This window comes from Capra hircus, chromosome 23 (assembly GCF_001704415.2).
Source record: "Capra hircus breed San Clemente chromosome 23, ASM170441v1, whole genome shotgun sequence".
Taxonomy (NCBI): domain Eukaryota; kingdom Metazoa; phylum Chordata; class Mammalia; order Artiodactyla; family Bovidae; genus Capra; species Capra hircus.
In genome coordinates, this window is record NC_030830.1 from 18,235,806 (window position 1) to 18,255,096 (window position 19,291).

Here is a 19,291-nt window from a genome sequence, read left to right on the forward strand (position 1 = left end):
AAAATCTCGGTCAATGACTAAGCTTCAATATTCAAAGTTGAAAACAGATGTTGCCTTAATAGGTACTATCCCTTACTAAACAAAAGAATGTTTTTAAACTCCCTTAAACAAGAGTCTTTCAGGTGAAATTCAGGGAATGAGCAAAGAAATTTTGTTTCCTCGACTCCGCCCCACAGACTCTCAGGGTGGGCTGGGACAAATTTGGTTACGAATGAGCCCCTCCCCTACCCGCCTTTTTTGTAGTTTTCAAATAGGTCCGCGACCATACTATAAATAAGAATTTCGGCACTGTTATCTAGATTGCTTCCTAGGCTTCCCGATCTGAGTTTAACAATGTCTGGACGTGGTAAAGGTGGGAAAGGCCTTGGGAAAGGCGGCGCGAAGCGTCACCGTAAAGTTCTGCGGGATAATATTCAAGGTATTACTAAACCCGCGATCCGCCGCTTGGCTCGTCGCGGTGGGGTCAAGCGCATCTCTGGCCTCATTTACGAGGAAACTCGCGGGGTGCTGAAAGTGTTTTTGGAAAACGTGATTCGGGACGCGGTCACATACACCGAACACGCCAAGCGAAAGACGGTCACGGCCATGGACGTCGTCTACGCGCTGAAGCGTCAGGGACGCACTCTTTACGGATTTGGCGGTTAAGCCGGAACCCACAAACAGGCTTTCTGTATCAGCTTATCAGGCCCTTTTCAGGGCCACCTATCTTTTCACTTGAGAGAGCTCGTGGCATTGAGCTGTTTTTTCTTTTTTTCCCTTTTTCTGTTGCGAGGAAATGGGGCTTAGTGAACTTGTGATCTCAGGTTGTAAGTAACTGCTTTAATGTAACTCATGTTTGTGTGAAAGTGAAGTTGGTCAGTCGTGTTCGACTCGACCCCATGGACTGTAGCCTACCAGGCTCCTCTGTCCATGGGGTTTTCTTGGCAAGAATACTGGAGTGGGTGCCATTTCCTTCTCCAGGGGATCTTCCCAACCCAGGGATCGAAGCTAGGTCTCCTGCATTGTAGGCAGGCGCTTTTACCATTGGTGTACCTGTGCATTAAATGTTTCCCCTATGTTGCAGTTACAGTGCCACATAATGGCTTTTAAATTGTGCAGCTCTTACTAGGAACACTTAGTCTGCAAAGTTAATGAATTTCCTAAGTTTTTAAAATGAGATATTGATAATCCGGAAGTTGCATTGGTGAGCAAAGGGAAGTACTACTTCAATAGTCTCCTCACATCTCAAGAAAACCTGATAAACAACTGCTAGGAAAGAAATTCAAGACAAGGTACAATGAAAGACTGAACTAAAGGAAGTGAAGGCACCTGTGAGGAGGCTTACGTGGCACGAGGGCCATAAACTACCGGGTCAACTTTTTTTTTTTAAAGAGAATTGGGGGTTTGTTTCCTGCCTTGTCAAATCTACTCCCTGGTAGTCTATAATAAAGCAACAACTAATTCACCTGATGAACCCTCCGGATCCTTTTTTCGTGTGTAAAACGTCAGAAAGCTGGCTGTAAACACATGGACATCTAGCCCTGTGCTGGGACTCAGCTACACCAGCGTTTTTCATATGTCAGCATTTGCAAAGAAAAGGGGAAAGGAGTCCCCAAAGTAACAACTGAACAAAGTCGTCTGTCTTGGCTTCAAGACAAAGTAACTGGCAAAGGCCAGTTGAAAAGGACTTCAAGGTATTAGATGCCCTTTCCTTAAGTAGATTTCCTACCTGCAGGCCATCTGAACCAATCCCAGTACTGTGGGGGCAGGTGTGAGGGGAAGAGGGAGGGAAGAGACAAGTGTTAGGTAACTGCTTTTTGGTCATACTGGGTCCTGTGATGCTCCTTTAAGGTGGCCCACACGATTTCTGGTCTTAAAGTTCACCCTTATGTGATCAAGGCCCTAGACTGTGGATGTGACCTGTGACCTCTTTTTACCCATCAAAGCATGTGACCATAGGTGACAGGATGTAAAAAAATTTGTCATTATGACTAGGTTATCAATAAGATTGTAACATCTTCCAATCTCTTGCATGCTGGTTCGGCTTTTTAATACAAATTTTATTTATTTTTGACTGCAATGGGTCTTTGTTCCTGCATGCAGTCTTTCTCTAGTTGCATGGGCTTTTCATTGTGATGGTGTCTTGTTGCAGAGCATGGGCCCTAGGGTGGGGGGCTTCAGTAGCTCTGGCTCAAGGGCTCAATATTAGTTGCCCTGTGGCATGTGGAATCTTCCTGGACTAGGAATCAAACACCTATCGCCTAATTTGGGAGGCAGATTCTTAACCACCAGGGAAGTCCTACATGCTGGTTTTCACAAGCCGGGCATCCCTGTTGTCAGGTCCAAATGACAAGAAACTCAGAGGGCTCTTTAGGAACTAAGGGAAGACTAGCAGCCTATAAGGGCTTCAAGCCAACAGTCAAGACAAAAATAAGATTCTGAGTCCTAAAATTACAAAGAACCAACCACTAAGTGAGTTTGGAAGCATATATTTCCCCCAATCAAGAGACCACAACCCTGCATAACACCTTATAGAGGACCCAGATAAAACATGCCCAGACTCACAGAATCCGTGTGATAATGCATGTGTGAAGCTAGTAACTTCAAGGCAATCAGTTATCCATCAATAAAGACAGCCAGCACATTTGGAATCTTCATCTAAGATTCTAAAGATTCTACCATGTCATCTAAAATAACAGATATATTTAACTGAAACTACAGTCTTTATCTAAGGGGAAAATGAAATTTAAAACAAATAAAAACTTTAACAAACATTGTTCCACAATTAGATGAAACTCCATACTCCACACAAACACACACTCTGGCATGTATATTCGTAGTGCCTGCCTGATATACCAAATAGCAAGTCTGTAAGTTGAAAAGTACTGAAAACAATTTTTTGATGTTATTTTACTTTCAGCAATACAGAAACCATCGAATTTTCAGGAAAACTATGCATTTCTTTCCATATCCTCTGCCCTCCCTGCACTTCTACATCTGATTTCTGTTTCTTTGATTTTTTTTTTCCTCACCTGTGTAAATGAATACAGAACCTACCGCTGACTGAAGGTAGGGAATATAAAAATTTAAAAATGTCTCAAAATGAGGGTTTCAGACCCTGCTTCAGCACAATGTAGGATTAATTATATCAATAATAGACTCAAGGAAAATAAAGTGAAATTTTTTTATGTTTAATGTAAATTTGAACAATCACCTTTGAAATAGTCTACCCTAGTGGTTGAGATTCAACTCTTGAGATTCCACTAAATACTCTAGGCCTATACACTGTTTAAATGACATTTTGATCCTCTTTGTACAAACACGTTCTCATGACTAATATTTGTGAAACACATAAGATTATTTGAAACAGGGACCCCAAACACAAGTGTCATCATTAAACAATTTTAAGTCCACAGGAACTCACCAGAAAAGTTTTAAATCTAAACAATGAATGAATATAAGAACAATTTAAAAGATTTTAAGGAACAAAAACCTAAAAACCAGAATACTAGAATTTCCTAATACTTATTACAATACACAATTATTTTAAATTCTTTGCTGCATTAAAGAACAAAAGTTTAACCTCTCATATTGTATTATGGTTGGTTTCCTGCGTTTTAAAGAATGTTTTAAAAAATGTAAAAAGCTGGAAAATCTTAATATTATAGCTCTCATTACAAAAAAATTGGTAGCTCTATAAAGAGACATTGAGGAATGCTAAAGGTAGAGAAAATTTTTACTTGGAGCTGGTGTAATTTGGTGATAACCTTGGTGCTCTTGAACACTGAGTCCTTGGTCAATTCCATGTACAAAAACAGGCACATGGCCGGAATGTGATGGTCCAGCACTTTGTGATGGTAAAGCACTTATACGCCAAGCGCGACATCTCACCCCCCTCATATCTCGATGTTGTGGTTGACAAACGAGCTCTTGATGCCCAAGTCCTTTGACAAGATGCCAGTGTCAGGAGAACCTACTTAAGCATTCTATAGACAGACCTATACAGAACAGGGCTTTTCTGGTAGCTAAGAAGGTAAAGCATCTGCCTACAATGCGGGATACCCGGGTTCTATCCCTGGGTCGAAAACATCCCCTGGAGAAGGAAATGGCAACCCACTCCAGTTTCCTTGTCTGGAAAATCCCATGGACAGAGGAGCCCGGTAGGCTACATTCCATGGGGGTCGCAAAGAGTCGGACACGACTGAGTGATTAATATTATTTGAGGCTGGGGCGTATCTAGCTATCTCTGGCGTGAAAAACAGCATGAAAAATGGGGAAACAAACCCAAGAACAAGATATCACAAGTACTAAATCATGGATACAGTCAAAGACTCACAAATCTGATCTTTAATTGGACGTAAACTGACCAATAGATAAATAGTATGTAAATTAAGGTTCAAAACCTGCTTTCTTTATTGGGTCAAAAAGAAATGCGTTCATGTATTCCTATAGGTTGATTAAGAATAATGTTACATGACATAAATAATTAAAAATCGATAAAACATTTTATTTACAGGAAAGTCTTCGCGTTTGGATGTGAAAACTAGGTAAAGAATTCCTATTAAGTAGCCGAGTCAAGTCTTCATAAAAGCGCTGTGGGTTTGTCTCGTACACCTTGAGACTCTCAGAATGACTCCCGAGATTCTAGCCCATTGCAGTGTGCTAAAGGCTCCCGCTCGCCGCCATCTTTTATTCAGGTTCCGCATTGCAAACCTTTTGTTGACGGATGTCGCCATTAACCCCAGATTGACAGTTTAAGTGCGTCTAAACCATAGAACAGACCCAAATTACCAGTTTTGAGTCAAAGAGGAAAATAAACATTAGAGGTTCCAGAATATTGGGATTTTGCTGCGTGTCCCCTTAATACAAAATTCTTCACATCTTAACTGTATGTACTAAAAGACCATGTTACCGGGAATGAGACATTAACTGTAAATGTGGAATACGACTCGAGAGGCTTAGACGGTGAATTCTTAAACAGGGGACAATTATCAGGATTAGAACCCTGATGAAAAAGTTAACTATGCATAAAATGGCAGGTGTATGAATTCTAAAGGGCTTTCACGGACACATTGTATTTTTTATATCCAAACAGCAGAGAAGTTCAACATTACTGAATGATTAATGTGCTTGTGGACCATACTTGACAGTGTAGTATCAATAAAGCACCTTGGGAAATGTTTTTTTGTTTTTTTTTTTAAGGGGGGAAGATGGCTGCTGATTGAAATGAACCAATCCGAAATTTGCACCGGATGGATGAACCAATGTTAAATAGCTCGAAGCACTTCCGGAATTAAGCGGCCCGTAAGCAACAGGAATTGCCCACAATCCAATCAGAGTGATTCCGGTCCTTTATAAATACGGGAGCAACCTTCCTAGTCTAATCCCATTGTCTTGGAGGCGAAGGTATGGCGCGGACTAAGCAAACGGCTCGCAAGTCCACCGGCGGTAAGGCGCCGCGCAAGCAGCTCGCCACCAAGGCGGCCCGCAAGAGCGCGCCGGCCACCGGCGGCGTGAAGAAGCCCCACCGCTACCGGCCCGGCACGGTGGCCCTGCGAGAGATCCGCCGCTACCAGAAGTCCACGGAGCTGCTGATCCGCAAGCTGCCGTTTCAGCGGCTGGTGCGCGAGATCGCACAGGACTTCAAGACCGACCTGCGCTTCCAAAGCTCGGCGGTGATGGCGCTGCAGGAAGCGTGCGAAGCCTATCTGGTGGGGCTCTTCGAGGATACCAACCTGTGTGCCATCCACGCCAAGCGCGTCACCATCATGCCCAAGGACATCCAGCTTGCACGCCGGATCCGCGGAGAGAGGGCATAAATTGGCTTGTTGACTGATTATAACTTAAACCCAAAGGCTCTTTTCAGAGCCAATCACCTAATCTGTGAAGGGTGCTGTAATATGTGATTGGAACACAAGAGGTTGAAGAAACCTATGTGTGTGCAGCAGCTTAGGAAGTCCTACGTCCTCTGCAAGTTATCAATGTAGCAACTACCTGCACGACTTAAATTACTCCATTTTGCCTTCTTGTGTGTAGGTTCTGCACATTAAGGCGTGGTACATGCGTTGTGTGTGTGTGTGTGTGTGTGTGTGAGCTGTTTTACCTCGGGACTCACTGGAAAAACAAGAGCCAGGTGAGAAGTTTAACAGAAAAAGGCCTGTAAATAAATGCTCAGGCCAAGTTAGCCATCGTAAGAAATAGAAGTTTATGCATGAAGTAATTGTTCTTGGAAGTCTGTCAGGTATTGAGACTTGGATGCTGAGAAATGGAAAGCCTTGACCCTTGTAAGGAAAGAAAGTATATTCATAATTCCAATAATAAAGTAAGACATTTTTAGTGCCAAATAAAAGCATTCCATATTAGAACTTTGTTTCCCACGTTCTGTACTTTGAGATTATAGCACGGTGAGTTTCTTAATGTCTGTTTCTGTCTCATCAGATGATGGATGTCAAGAGATAAAGCCCACGAAGGCATGAAAAATATATTCAACCCACCAAAACATCTAGAACAGTTCTTCGTATTAAATTCTCAGGAAATTGAGTGAAATTAGAATTTAAAAGTTGTTGAACAAATAGAAATTACCATTCAGTGTTGATTATAAGAGTAAAAGATTGATAGAGTTCATGTTAGTTTAATACTAAATAGTTTTTTCACATAGAAATAAACTGACTTGCATTACTGAGTTTGCCAGAAGTCATTATTAGTCTGAAAGCTCCATAAATAAGGTAAACTCAATAGTTATCTCCTAATATCTATTATTATTATTCTGTTAGTGCTTTACAAATGAGGAGACTGAAACTAAAAAAATTATAGATAAAAAGTAGTAGAACCAAAAACATTTCCCCTTTAAGCATTACTATAGTTAACAACAGTATTAGGGTGATCCTCAGTAGCTACCCCTGAGGCTTGATTCCTAAGATGAGCCATCATAAGAAAACTGACATGTTTATCTAAATGTTTCGGTATATGTTAAAGGAAATGGGTAGATTTTGAAAATGTACAAGGTCACATAAAACTGTGTTCAATTATACTACAATTATTACAGCCAGTTGCACAGAAATAGAATTGATGAACAGCTATAAAAATAAAACATTGAGTTTTTAGCCTTTCTGCTCATTAAACAATGATGATGCTAGCTGACAAACAGAATTTTAAAAAAATTTTAAATACATTGAAAAGCTAGTGCTTAATATGAGACCTTTCTTAATGAATTTTTATTGGGAAAATGTCTCAAATCTAAATCACGTGACATTTTACAGGTACCTGTTGGAACACTAACTTGTATAACCACTTCAAGCTTACCTGGTTGCCTATAACTACATGTAAACTAAACACAAATATATACTCTCTGAATAATCAGTATCTTTATTTTATGGAAATGATAGCTAAAAAATCAAGATGATTCAGAAATACCATTTCATACTTTCCTCATTTCCTGCCTACCACATGTGCACACAGGTAAATTTTTATATTCTACATTTGAAGACTTATTGCAAAGGAGTTATATTTAAGGGTTTTTTTGATTATTTGCTCTTTTGTTTTCATTTGGGGATGTCTTTCTTTCTTTTCAGAAGCCCCAACACCTTGGATGGCAGTAAAGGAGCTAGTACAGTGCCTAAGTTAAGCCATTGGGAGGAGAGTGATAGAAGGGGCTGAGATTTATTACCCTTAGTCTCATACAGAAAAACAGTAAATGAAATCACTGAATCTGATTATCTGGAGACAATCCCACCATCTGACAGGATTTTAAAGATTGGTCAATTAAAAACACACCTAGACTATTGGGAAAAACAAGACGAAGAAAACTAATGACCTAGGGTTTAGTTTAATGAGAAAAGATGCATTATAAATATTCCCTTGATAATAATAGTACTGAAATATTAATATCATCAAGGCACATTAGCAGGGAAACTAGATTTTTTTAATTAGGGGAACTTATTCATTGAGATGGAACCTGAGATGAAATTGGAAAGCTTATTCCAGGTAGAAAGGAGAGAATTACAGATGAATAGAACTGTCAAAACAAACAGAAAAAGCAGCAACAGCAAAAGGCAATAAAGTTCCCACTTGAACCAGAGGCTAATAGGGAGCAACCCACTCCAGTGTTCTTGCCTGGAGAATCCCAGGGATGGGGGAGCCTGGTGGGCTGCCGTCTATGGGGTCGCACAGAGTTGGACAGGACTGAAGTGACTTAGCAGCAATAATTTTTATATGACAGATGATCAGAATTTAGGAATTAGGGGCTGGATAAACTAATTAGGAAGAACCAGTTAGGAATAACATGGCTACAGTACTAATTAGGAAGCAATGGAATCATCCCAGGTGTAAGAGGACAAGGAGAGAATATAAGAGGGGAGAAAATGTCAGATTATATAAATATCAGCTTCCCTCATGGCTCAGTCAGTAAAGAATCTGCCTGCGATGCAGGAGACATGGGTTTGATTCCTGGGTCGGGAAGATTGCCCCGGAGAAGGAAATGGCAACTCACTCCAGTATTCTTGCGTTACGAATCCCATGGACAGAGAAGCCTGGTGGACTACAGTCCATGGGGTTGCAAGAGTCAGACAGGACAGAGTGACTTTCACTACTACTACTATATAAACAGTTCTCCTGGGTTCCCTTACCCTACTGCTCTCCAGCCGGGTGCCCTTTCCCAATGAAACCTCTTGCTTAGCATATGTGTCTCCTTGGACAATTCATTTCCGACTGTTAGACAAGAGCCCACTTTCGGGCCCTGGAAGGGGTCCGTCTTCCTGCAACAAATGGCGACTCTGGTGGGGACTCCTCTTCGCTGAGACTGACTTCCTGACCACTTGGGATACTCAGGGGCCAGCTTACCTGTCAATGGACCAGACCAAGCGGCCGCAGCTGGGACCCTTTTGTCCCTGGTCTCCTCCTGACACAGACAACTGGCCAGAGTGCCCTGACCGGTAAAGAACAAGAGACTTTATTGACCTCTCTCCCCTTCCCTCTCTCTTTCCTCTCCTTAACCTTTCCTATCCTTCCCTGTTTTTCTAGTCCCCCAGTCCTGGACACAGGAATCTGGTCGAAGGGCCCTCAGCCTGAGCTGAGGATTGGAGACTGATCACCTCCTCTTGGCAGAGAACTCGAATTCTGGTTCTGGTCTGGTCTGATTTCTGGTAGGGCCGAGTTCTAGTCCTCCCTTCTCTGGAGGCCCAGGGAAAAGTCCCAATTCGCCTGGGTATCTGTAGGTGGCAGGAGATGTCTGTAAGTCCACCCCTTTCGCCCCCCTCTCCTGCCTCCTCCCCCTTCTTTATTCAACCCGGCTTCCTTTCCTCCCTTGAAATCTTTGATGTTAGTACTTGGATTCTTGTATTTAAGGGCTTCCCTGGTGGTGCAGAGGTTAAAGTGTCTATCTGCAATGTGGGAGACCTGGGTTCGATCCCTGCGTCAGGAAGATCCCCTGGAGAAGGAAATTGCAACCCACTCCAGTATTCTTGCCTGGAGAATCCCATGGATGGAGGAGCTTGGTGGGCTACCCGTCACTATATAAACATTTACCTGCTTTGGTGACTGAGTGACATGAGTAATCAAGGCCTCCACACAGTGACATGAACTTAGTCTACCTCCTGCAGTTATAAGGAGTCAGGTAATTACTAAGCAGAAGTAAGAAAATAGTAACTTCAGGCTGGTTTGAAAGATTATTAATACATTTGGCTTAGATTTATGTCATATGCCTAACTACCCTCCTGCATTAAGAAAATATGCACATGCCCTTCACACCTTCCAAGCTAAGAAACCTTTTTTTCCTTTTAGTATATTTTGCAGACAACTACTCATACAGGTTCCTGGCCGATATTTGTCATCTTTAAATGTTGATCTGTTAAGTTTTCCTAAACCTGGATATTGCCACTGTACCTGACAGACCACCTTTGTTCACCAAAAGAACATCAGAACTCCAAGGATGAATGTTTCAGAATGCTCTCCTAGGGATGTGGCTTTGGGACACGAATAAGCTTTCTGATCTTTCATCTTCCTGGTGCAGAATATCAAGCCATCTTTGTGTTCTTTACCTATTCCCAAGTTGTTCATTTTAAGCTGCTTTAAGTGCAACAAAACTTGGGAAGATGGAGTAAGATTTAAACAAGTTCTGATTTCCTTGGAAATTAGAAACTGTCCAAGGGAAAGGAATATGAATATTAATTTACAGAAGCCAGACTAAAACTAGAAGAGCATTGAATGAATGATGTTTAATTGCTTCTGGTACATTCTAAAGGGATTGTGAATTGGATAGGTCACAAAGGATCTCAAACAGAAATACATGAATGTTACATCTTTCTAGATGGGCATCAAAATGAAATAGAGAACTCGTTTTCCAGTAGGCATAATAGATGCGGAGCAGTGCACAGAAAATGACACTAGGAAGAAAGAAACTTTGAGACTTTGGGTTTGAGACTCAGGTGCACTGTTTATTGACAAGATGATGCTGGCCATTTCATCTTTCTAAGCCACAATTTTCAGAACTGTAAAACAAACAGCATTGGGAATTCCCTCGTAGTCCAGTGGTTAGGACTTGGTGGTTTCACAGCAAACACTGGGTTCAATCCCTGCTTGGGGAACTAAGACCCCCAAAGACATCTGGTACACACTAATAATAATAAACAAGGAGTTTAGCTATACCTACTGCAAGAGCTTTATAGTGAGGTAGGCATAGAAGAGCTTTGTAAAATGTAATTAACTACAGATACTGTATAGTACCACTCTTATTGAATGTCACATTCCCACATAATTCTTATTCCTCATCATTCTTCATCAGAAGCCAAACTCATTCTGGTATTAAAGACCTCACAGGTCTCTTCCCTCTTAACTTTCCCTCTTGATGCAATCTATTATATTCAAAAAGACTCTTGAGTAACCATTTCACATTTTCCCATTTATCCAAATATCCTTCTCAACCAAACCACTGTTCTAAGAGACGGGATTTGGGGCTCTTTCCAGAAAGAAGAAAGTATGGAATGCAACTGCAATGGATGAAAAATAAAATCTCACTTAGAAAAGCTAGAAAGATAATCAAAGATTTTTTTTTTCTTTAAAGTTGAAAGACTAAAATTTAATAAACTATTAACCAGTAAGGTGTATGTAAGGGGCTGGGGGTGGTGGGGGTGGGGGTGGGGTGGGGGGGCGGAATAGGCTGTAAGCAAATAAATAAGATGAAGCCTTTTAACCATGAGGTATTTGCCCACTGACAATCTGCTCAGGGACTCATGACTTGTATGGTGGACTCTATGCACACCCTGGGGAACCTATAAACACCTTTTCAATATCATGTTTTAGAATACCAATACAGGATAAGAAAGGCATATTAAAATATGATTTTAAAATGTATTTACGTACATATAATGTGCTTCATTAGTCATATCAAATAACAAAGAGCAACTAGTGGAATAACAAATGTCAGTTTGAAGGACTCAGAATGATGTAAACTTTATTTCAAGATATCTTCATATCTTCAAAGTGATATAAAAACATCTGTGACAGCCACTGTTGAAAAACTCAATAAGGTCTGCAAAATCCACTGTAACTGCTTGTGCTTACAGACATACTAAAAGGAAATGCTTAACTGAATTTAGTTTGCTAAGATGTAATTTTTCCCCAACCATGCTTACGACTGCCTAATGGTCTACAAAACTCAGATTTTTGTCAAGATTCATCAGTAAAACACAGTGGCATTCCCCTGAAATTAAAAACAGGATAAAGTGGAAATGACGAAACATCCATCTTCCTAGAACAATTTATTTTGCCCTGGTTACTGCGGCTCGAGGAGCTAAGCATTCTCCTTGCGTTTCCCAAAGCTTAATTATTTCTACCTCCCTATTTATTACTTATCCACCAAAAGATATGAGACTGCCAACCATCTTAGCGGGAAAGAATTTGATAAACGGGTAAATTATAAACAGCCAGGAGTGCTTTTTACACTTTTTTTTTTTTAACAATTTTTTTACTATACCTTAGTGTTAGGGTTGGCTCCCCCAGTGGCTCACCTGTAAAAAATCCGCCCTACAATGCAGGAGATGCAGGTTCGATCCCTGGGCCGGTAAGATCCCTTGGAGAGCGAAATGGCAACCCACTCCAGGATCCTTGCCTGGAAATCCCAAGGTAAGAGGAGCCTGGCGGGGTGCAGTCCATGGGGTCTCAAAAAAGTCGGACGACTGAGCAGTTCACACTGTCAGCATAGTAGGAACAATTATGCAGACTCAGGCAGAATATCAGTAGTATCAAAGTCCCCTCGAGTAGGACTACGTTCGTTAAGAGGGAAAAAAATACAAGTTTTTCAACTGTTTCCAAGTATACGCAAATCCTTGTATTTCAATCTCTAATTGACGCAGTATTTTCTCCTAGAGACCAAGCAAATAAACCCGGGAGTGCGTTCTGATTGGCTAATTCTCCTTAGACACTACAAACCAATGAGAAAGAAAACCTTACAAACATCCAGACTGTAATAATCCATTCTTCAGGTTGCACTTTTTCCCTAACAAATATGGAGGATGAAAACAGGGCGGCAGAGGGCGAACAAAGGCCAAAAACCAGCTCCTCCCGGGCCAGGCTCGTTTCCCAGGGGCCGCATGCATTGTCTGCTTCCCAAGGGTAACTACTCCGACCGGGTCCCGGTGTACGAGACCGCGGTGCTGGAGTACAAGGAAGAGATACCGGAGCTGGCGGGGAACGGGGCCCATCACAAAGCGTACACTACCCACCCCACCCCCCGAAGCTTAAAATCCTCAACGAGTAACTTCGGGGTCGCGTTACCATCGCACAGTGCAGCGTCCTGCTCAACATCCCTGCTAAGACCCAGAGCCGTCACAAGTGGCTCCTTTCAGAGGCACTGAGCTCGCACTACAGCACTGTGACCACCATCACGGTACTGACCCTGTGGTGCGCGCGCACCCGGACGCACACTCAGCTGTCCAATCACAGTAGAGCGGCAAATTTAAAAAAATTACCTTTATTACAAAACTCGTTGGTAAACTTAGGGATTTATGTCCGGTTAAGCTCTTTCACCTGAAATTAGTGGGTGGCTCTGAAAAGAGCCTTTGAGATTTTCAAAGCAGGAGGTGCCGCTGAAGATTTACTTCTTCTTGGAGACCGCCTTCTTGGCCTTTGTAGCCTTGGGTTTGGCAGCTTTAGGTTTGGCTGCCTTGGGCTTGGGGGCTTTGGCCTTGGCCGGACTCTTAGTCGGCTTCTTCGGTTTGGCTGCCTTCGCCTTCTTCGGGCTCTTGGCTACTTTCTTGGTCCCAGCAGCCGCCGCCGGCTTTTTTACTTTCTTAGGGGTCTTCTTGGCAGCCTTCTTCGGAGTGGCCGCACCCGTGGCTTTCTTGGGCTTCTTAGCCGCCCCAGCAGCCTTCTTGGGCTTGGCCGCGCCCGCCTTTTTCGCCTTGGGCTTGGGCTCCCCGGTGGCCGCCTTCTTGTTGAGCTTGAAAGAGCCGGAAGCCCCGGTGCCCTTGGTCTGCACCAGGGTGCCCTTGCTCACCAGACTCTTGAGACCCAGTTTGATGCGGCTGTTGTTCTTCTCCACATCGTAGCCGGCGGCCGCCAGTGCCTTTTTGAGCGCAGCCAGAGACACGCCGCTGCGCTCCTTGGAGGCGGCGACAGCCTTGGTGATGAGCTCGGACACCGGGGGCCCGGAGGCCTTGCGTTTTCCAGCGGCCGCGCCCGATTTCTTCGTCTTCTTCTTAACAGGTGTCTTCTCTGCAGGTGCGGGAGCAGCAGGAGCAACCGGAGCCGTCTCCGACATGCTTCTGTTTAGCCAGGAAAGACAAAATAGTAAGGGTAAACTGTCAGAACGGCGTGTCCCGGGCGTCGCCGGCTGGGGGTTTATATAGAGAGTCGCTGAGTGATGATTGGTTGCCTGGTCTGTGCGCCGCGCGGCTAGGGAGGACTCCTCGGCTCTGCCGAGTGGCTGTGTTTTTTGCCCCTTAAAAAAGAAGAAAAATATAACAAATCTGGGCACGAAATAATTAGGCATGTGGGGGAAACTGATCCGAGACTCTTCAGGCTTCATTCCTGCCTTATTTGCTATACCTAGTTTCAAAACCGGCTCCCTGAAACTTTCCTGATTCCCCCAACTCTCTTGGAAACTTCAGTCAAATTGAGACAACTTTCAGATTTTCCTTAAAATTACTAGTTCTCTCTGTTTCCTTTGCAAATCTTTCTTCCAAGGCATTGTCATACACATTGTTTTCTTTTCAACTCTATATAAATAACCTCATTTTTACTGAAATATACAAGGAAAATCGGTTTTTTCGCGAGAGCAATAGCACAGCTCTCCTGCAACTTGTTTGCACTAAGCACTGGGAATTGGCACTGGGATAGAAAATTCTACGTACAAGATAGATAACTATTTTAGCAAAAACTGACTTTTTTAAAAAGTTTATGAGTGACGAGACTATAAACTGGGTTTGATTGCAGTGTTTCGTGATTTAAACGGGTTTTCTGGAAGGCTGGGGTGTGGGGCTGCTCCGTTTGTTTTTCTAGATAAACAGCTCCAAACACAGTCTTTAAAACCTTCTTTAAAACTTAGTATAATAGATTTTTTAGACCCAAAATGGGCATTAGAAATCCCTCATGCCATCCTCAATGAAGAAAAATGAATCATGAAGCCCCAGAATGGCAGTTCTATAACAAATAACCAGCTCTAAGCTCAAAAAACAGACACCTGGGTTAATATTGTAAATTGCTCAGTGACAGTCTGTCCATTAGCCTTTTTTCCCCAAATATTTATCGTACAGTTGTGTACATATTTCCTGTATTCCAAAATGATACTTAAAATACATATTTGATTTAACGGTTTTCAACACTGCAAATAGGCACACAGGGCGTTAGAAGAAAAAGTTCTCCTTTAAATCATTTCCTGAGTCTTCATAACTTTCCTTGAGTTTTTACTAGCAAAATACAAAGCTGACTGTCGCAACCTAAATTAATTGGCTGAATATGTTCACCTGAGGAGCTGAACTAACATTTCATAGCAAATATGGCTGATTTACTACTCCATCTCTTTGTAACATGCAGAACTAATGGAATTGAGTAAATATTGGATTATTAAGCACAAAACTAGTATCTATTAAATAATCAAATACTCAAACTAAGTCTCATGTTTGTCAAAGTAAATAAACAGGAAAGATATTTTGGTGTTGTGATTTTTTTTCTAGTAGATATCCCTACTTTCAAAAATCTAATTCTTCTGGCCTATGTTCAATAGTAACTTGAGAATTTTCTCATATAACTCCAAGACAGGATAATCAGTTTTAAAGATGTCATCTCTCCATACTTAACAAATTACATAGACATCACTTGGTTTGTTTTTCAATAGTTATTTTGGACTTGTACTGTCTAAAAGTAAATCTCTGGGACTTGAGACCATGTTATGTACCAAATACAAATACAGTGTATAAAGAGGGAAGGTTAAAATTTTGGCTACGGAACACTCCAATTTTCCCAGGACAGGTATTTTATGAGTCTGGAAAAAAGGGCTACTTGTCATCCTCAATGATATCACTGTCAATAGCAACAGTAACAGTAATATAGGCCCCTTTCCTTTTCAAGCACAGTATAAAGGCCCTTTTCCTTTTTGGGCCAGAGCCTAATACTATCAGTCCTCAAGATACAGGTAAAATCCAGATGTTTAATACTTTACTATTTTGGTAATCATTGTAGTCATAATATCAGTTGTTGAATACATGTTCAACTTGTTCCCTAAGTTATATGTACTCAGTTTAAGATAGGTGAAAAGTACTTCCTACAGCAGATGTCACAATTTCTTTCTTATGCAACTACTGTTGGTACCATGGCTTTTTAGGTACCAAATAAGGGAGAAGACACTGGGCTCAGGGCCATTCGCTTCATTGTTTATAGGTCTCTGCCTTTCTGAGAGGATGATAATTGAGACATGCTTCCACCTGAAAAGTTCTTCCCCAGATATTTATAGAATGATGGAGCTGTGCTACATGTAGATGCAGTTATTGCTTGAGACCCAAGTACTTACACTCTAACTGTAGTGTGGACATGGTTCTTGAAAGCAGGATCATTCCCATGGGACTGTAAATTTGGAAAGTTTCTCCTATTACTTATAGCCCACAAAAAAAACTTGTGTTTAATACTTTTGAATCCTAAATCTACATAGATCCTAAAACAGTGTATTTTTCTGCTAGACTAACAATTCAACTATTTTTACCTTATAGATGTAAAAAATAAATAAGAAAAACTAAAGTGAGACAAGTGATGGGCATCTCACAACTTCATGTCCTCTTAATGTTGGTGTCAACACCCTACTCTACCATAGCCAGTGACTGTAAAAGATATAGGTAGTATGCACCAGGGCAAGCCACGGGCACTGTATATAAGCATTCTAAAATTCATTAACTTTCAAAAATGTAAGGAAAAAAGTGACTATGTTCACTAAATATAAAAAAGGCCAAATTAAAAAGAAGAGCTATATAACAAGTAGAGCATTGCGTTATAATCATGTGCTCAGAAAGGTAATGAGAAATCACATCCATTTTAATTTTCTGTCAGATGGTCTCACCTGAGGACCAGGTGAAACTCCTGGTTGAAACTCCCCTCCAAGCTCCTGCTTGAAACTCCCCTCCAAGCTCCTGCTTGAAACTCCCCTCCAAGCATAACTATATATTATTAATTTAATTTCCTAAAACAACTTTACTACACTCAACTTTCCAGTTTCCTTCTATCTGTAATATCTGGTACATCTAGAAGTTAACTAATTTCTATTATACTTCAAAAATACGCCAATCCTCAGTTCCAGCAGCAAGTCTCAGTCTCATATATTTACCACATTCCATTTCTCAGGCTGGGCTAGAAGTTCTCCATAAGAAATTTTCTATCAAAATACGGCCTAAAACAACCTACTACAATGATAGAAGTGTTTGTATCTGCACAACCACTATGTTTACCTGTGGTTATTGAGCATCTATTAAATAGTAGTTACTGACTGAAGAAATTATTTCTTTAATTTGATTTCATTTTCACTAATTTAAATTTAAATGAACACAGGTGGCTAGTGGCTAATGTAGGACACCACAGCTCTAAAACAACTCTCTCAAACCGGCCAAGTGGTTGGAGCAAACTACCCACTTGGAGATATTGTTTAAAATGCTGTATCATTTCAGTAGACTTGGGGTTAGTCCTGAAATTCTCAAAGTCTAAGCTCCTGAGCCTGCCTACTCAACTGTTCATGTCTGACTCTTTGCGATATCATGTACTGCAGCCCGCCAGTGTCCTATGTCCGTGGGATTTCCCAAGGCAAGAATTTTGCCATTGGGTTGCCATTTCCTACTCTAGCAGATCTTCCTGACTCAGGATCAAATCTGTGTCTCCTGCGACTACTGCACTGTTTCTACACGGGTACTTGGAATATAATAAACCCTGAATTGTTGAAAGGATGAATCAATGATTCTTGTTAGTGCCTCTCTCAAAAAGGAGAGCATGGGAGAACAAATTGTCTAAATCCACAGGTAAGCACACCTGAAATAAAACTCAAAACTTTGTGACTCAGGAAATAATAATCCTCTAACTGCCTATGCGGTAAACACCAGCAAAGAAGGGAGTTTTTTCTTAATGACCTCTGTAGTTACATAGAAGGCATTCAATGTGAATATGTGGAATGTGAGTAAATATTGGCATCAGCCTAGTAAACTTATCAATACCTATCATCGGTGTGTAGAACATCAGTTATCCTTTTAACATGAACAGCATTTCAGCCAATAATTTTTAAAATGCGGTTAATTTGCAAATTCCTATTCAGTGGCAACCCACTGCATTATTCTTGCCAGGGAAATCCCATGGAGAGGAGCCTGGAGGGTTACAATCCATGGGGTCGAAAGAGTTGGACATGACTTAGTCACTAACCCACCACACTTCATCATGCTGTATCTTCAATACTTCACTGACGTAGGTGGCAAGGACATTACACCCCAGAATCAGAAAGCATCAGTTCTAACCCCAACAATGCTACTTACTAGAACAGAATTAGGTTTTCAAGTCTGCGATTCTTCATGTTCACAATGTAAATAGTGCTTTTCCAGCATAGAGTGGAAAATCAGTTAAGTTTATCTCCCCTTCCTGAAGTTCCCGCTTTATCAGGAATGTTGAAACGATGTGTATCTAAAGCTTTGCCAAACGAAAACATTGACGATCAGCCAAATTTGAAAAGTATTGCTAGGAATTTAAGAAATACATTTTTTAAAGTATCTTCACATTTACAATTAGTCTTATTCTGCTTTCTGTCCCTTTTTATAGACAGATGTGGCCAAACAGCCTCCTTTTATTAAATAATAAAAATGGTGAGGAAACTTGTACAATATTAATTGAGAAAACCCACAGGGACCTGTCTAGAGACCACAAAACCAGTGACTCTGGACCCCAACCAGGAAATAGGAGGGTCAGACACCCAATAGCATTTCCACGCCCCCTTCCCTTCTTGGCAATAGCAAACACCCAGTAAGATAGGGAAGAGGCGGGGGCAGAAGTCTAGTTCCCGCCCTCGCTGTTTCAGTTTCCTAAAAGGTCCGCAAAACTGATATATAAAGGGCTGCAGCTGGATCTCGGGTACTGGAAAAGAACAACTGTTGCTTTTCATCATGTCTGGTAGGGGCAAAGGAGGAAAAGGGCTCGGAAAAGGAGGCGCGAAACGCCATCGCAAAGTTCTGCGAGACAACATCCAAGGTATTACCAAACCTGCTATTCGGCGCCTAGCTCGTCGTGGTGGTGTGAAGCGCATCTCTGGGCTCATCTACGAGGAGACACGCGGGGTCCTAAAGGTGTTCCTGGAGAACGTGATCCGGGACGCGGTCACCTACACCGAGCACGCCAAGCGCAAGACTGTCACTGCCATGGACGTGGTCTACGCGCTCAAGCGTCAGGGCCGCACCCTCTACGGTTTCGGTGGCTAAGTGGCCGTGTAGTTAGGAAGTTTCTGCTTACAAAACGGCCCTTTTCAGGGCCATCCACTTGGTCATAAAAAGGGCTGTTACTTATCAGCGAATAAGCCAGAGGTACTATGCCTGATATCTAATGGTAATAGAAGGTTTGCGGTGTTACTGCAAGCTAGTCATTGTATTTGTCCTTCACTTTTTTTTTTTCAACTTTGACTCTCAAGATGGCGGTTTTCAGACATGTTAATAGAACAAGGCCGAAGGAAATCTCAGGCAGTGGGACTGCTGGGTTATTTTTTTCCTCAATAGGAGTGGATTGTAGCTGGAAATGCAGTTTTCTAATTTCAATGTGTTTAAATTCATCTCATTCCACAAAGGTTAAAATTAACTGCTAGAATGTCCCACTG

The 19,291-nt window shown here is 41.7% G+C and overlaps 2 protein-coding genes across 2 annotated transcripts; one reads left to right on the top strand and one right to left on the bottom strand.

Annotated features, from left to right (window-relative positions):
• Window positions 290–18,959, top strand: LOC106503498. The gene is given in 4 exon segments (XM_018038507.1): window positions 290–645; window positions 3,798–3,920; window positions 5,373–5,718; window positions 18,571–18,959. Coding segments are annotated over 4 exon segments (1,113 nt in total). The 5' UTR covers window positions 290–333; the 3' UTR covers window positions 18,903–18,959.
• On the bottom strand, window positions 10,173–13,784 carry LOC102180549 (histone H1.3). Its single transcript, XM_018038538.1, has one exon. The coding sequence runs from the start codon at window positions 13,730–13,732 to the stop codon at window positions 13,067–13,069; it is 666 nt and encodes a 221-aa protein (XP_017894027.1). The 5' UTR covers window positions 13,733–13,784; the 3' UTR covers window positions 10,173–13,066.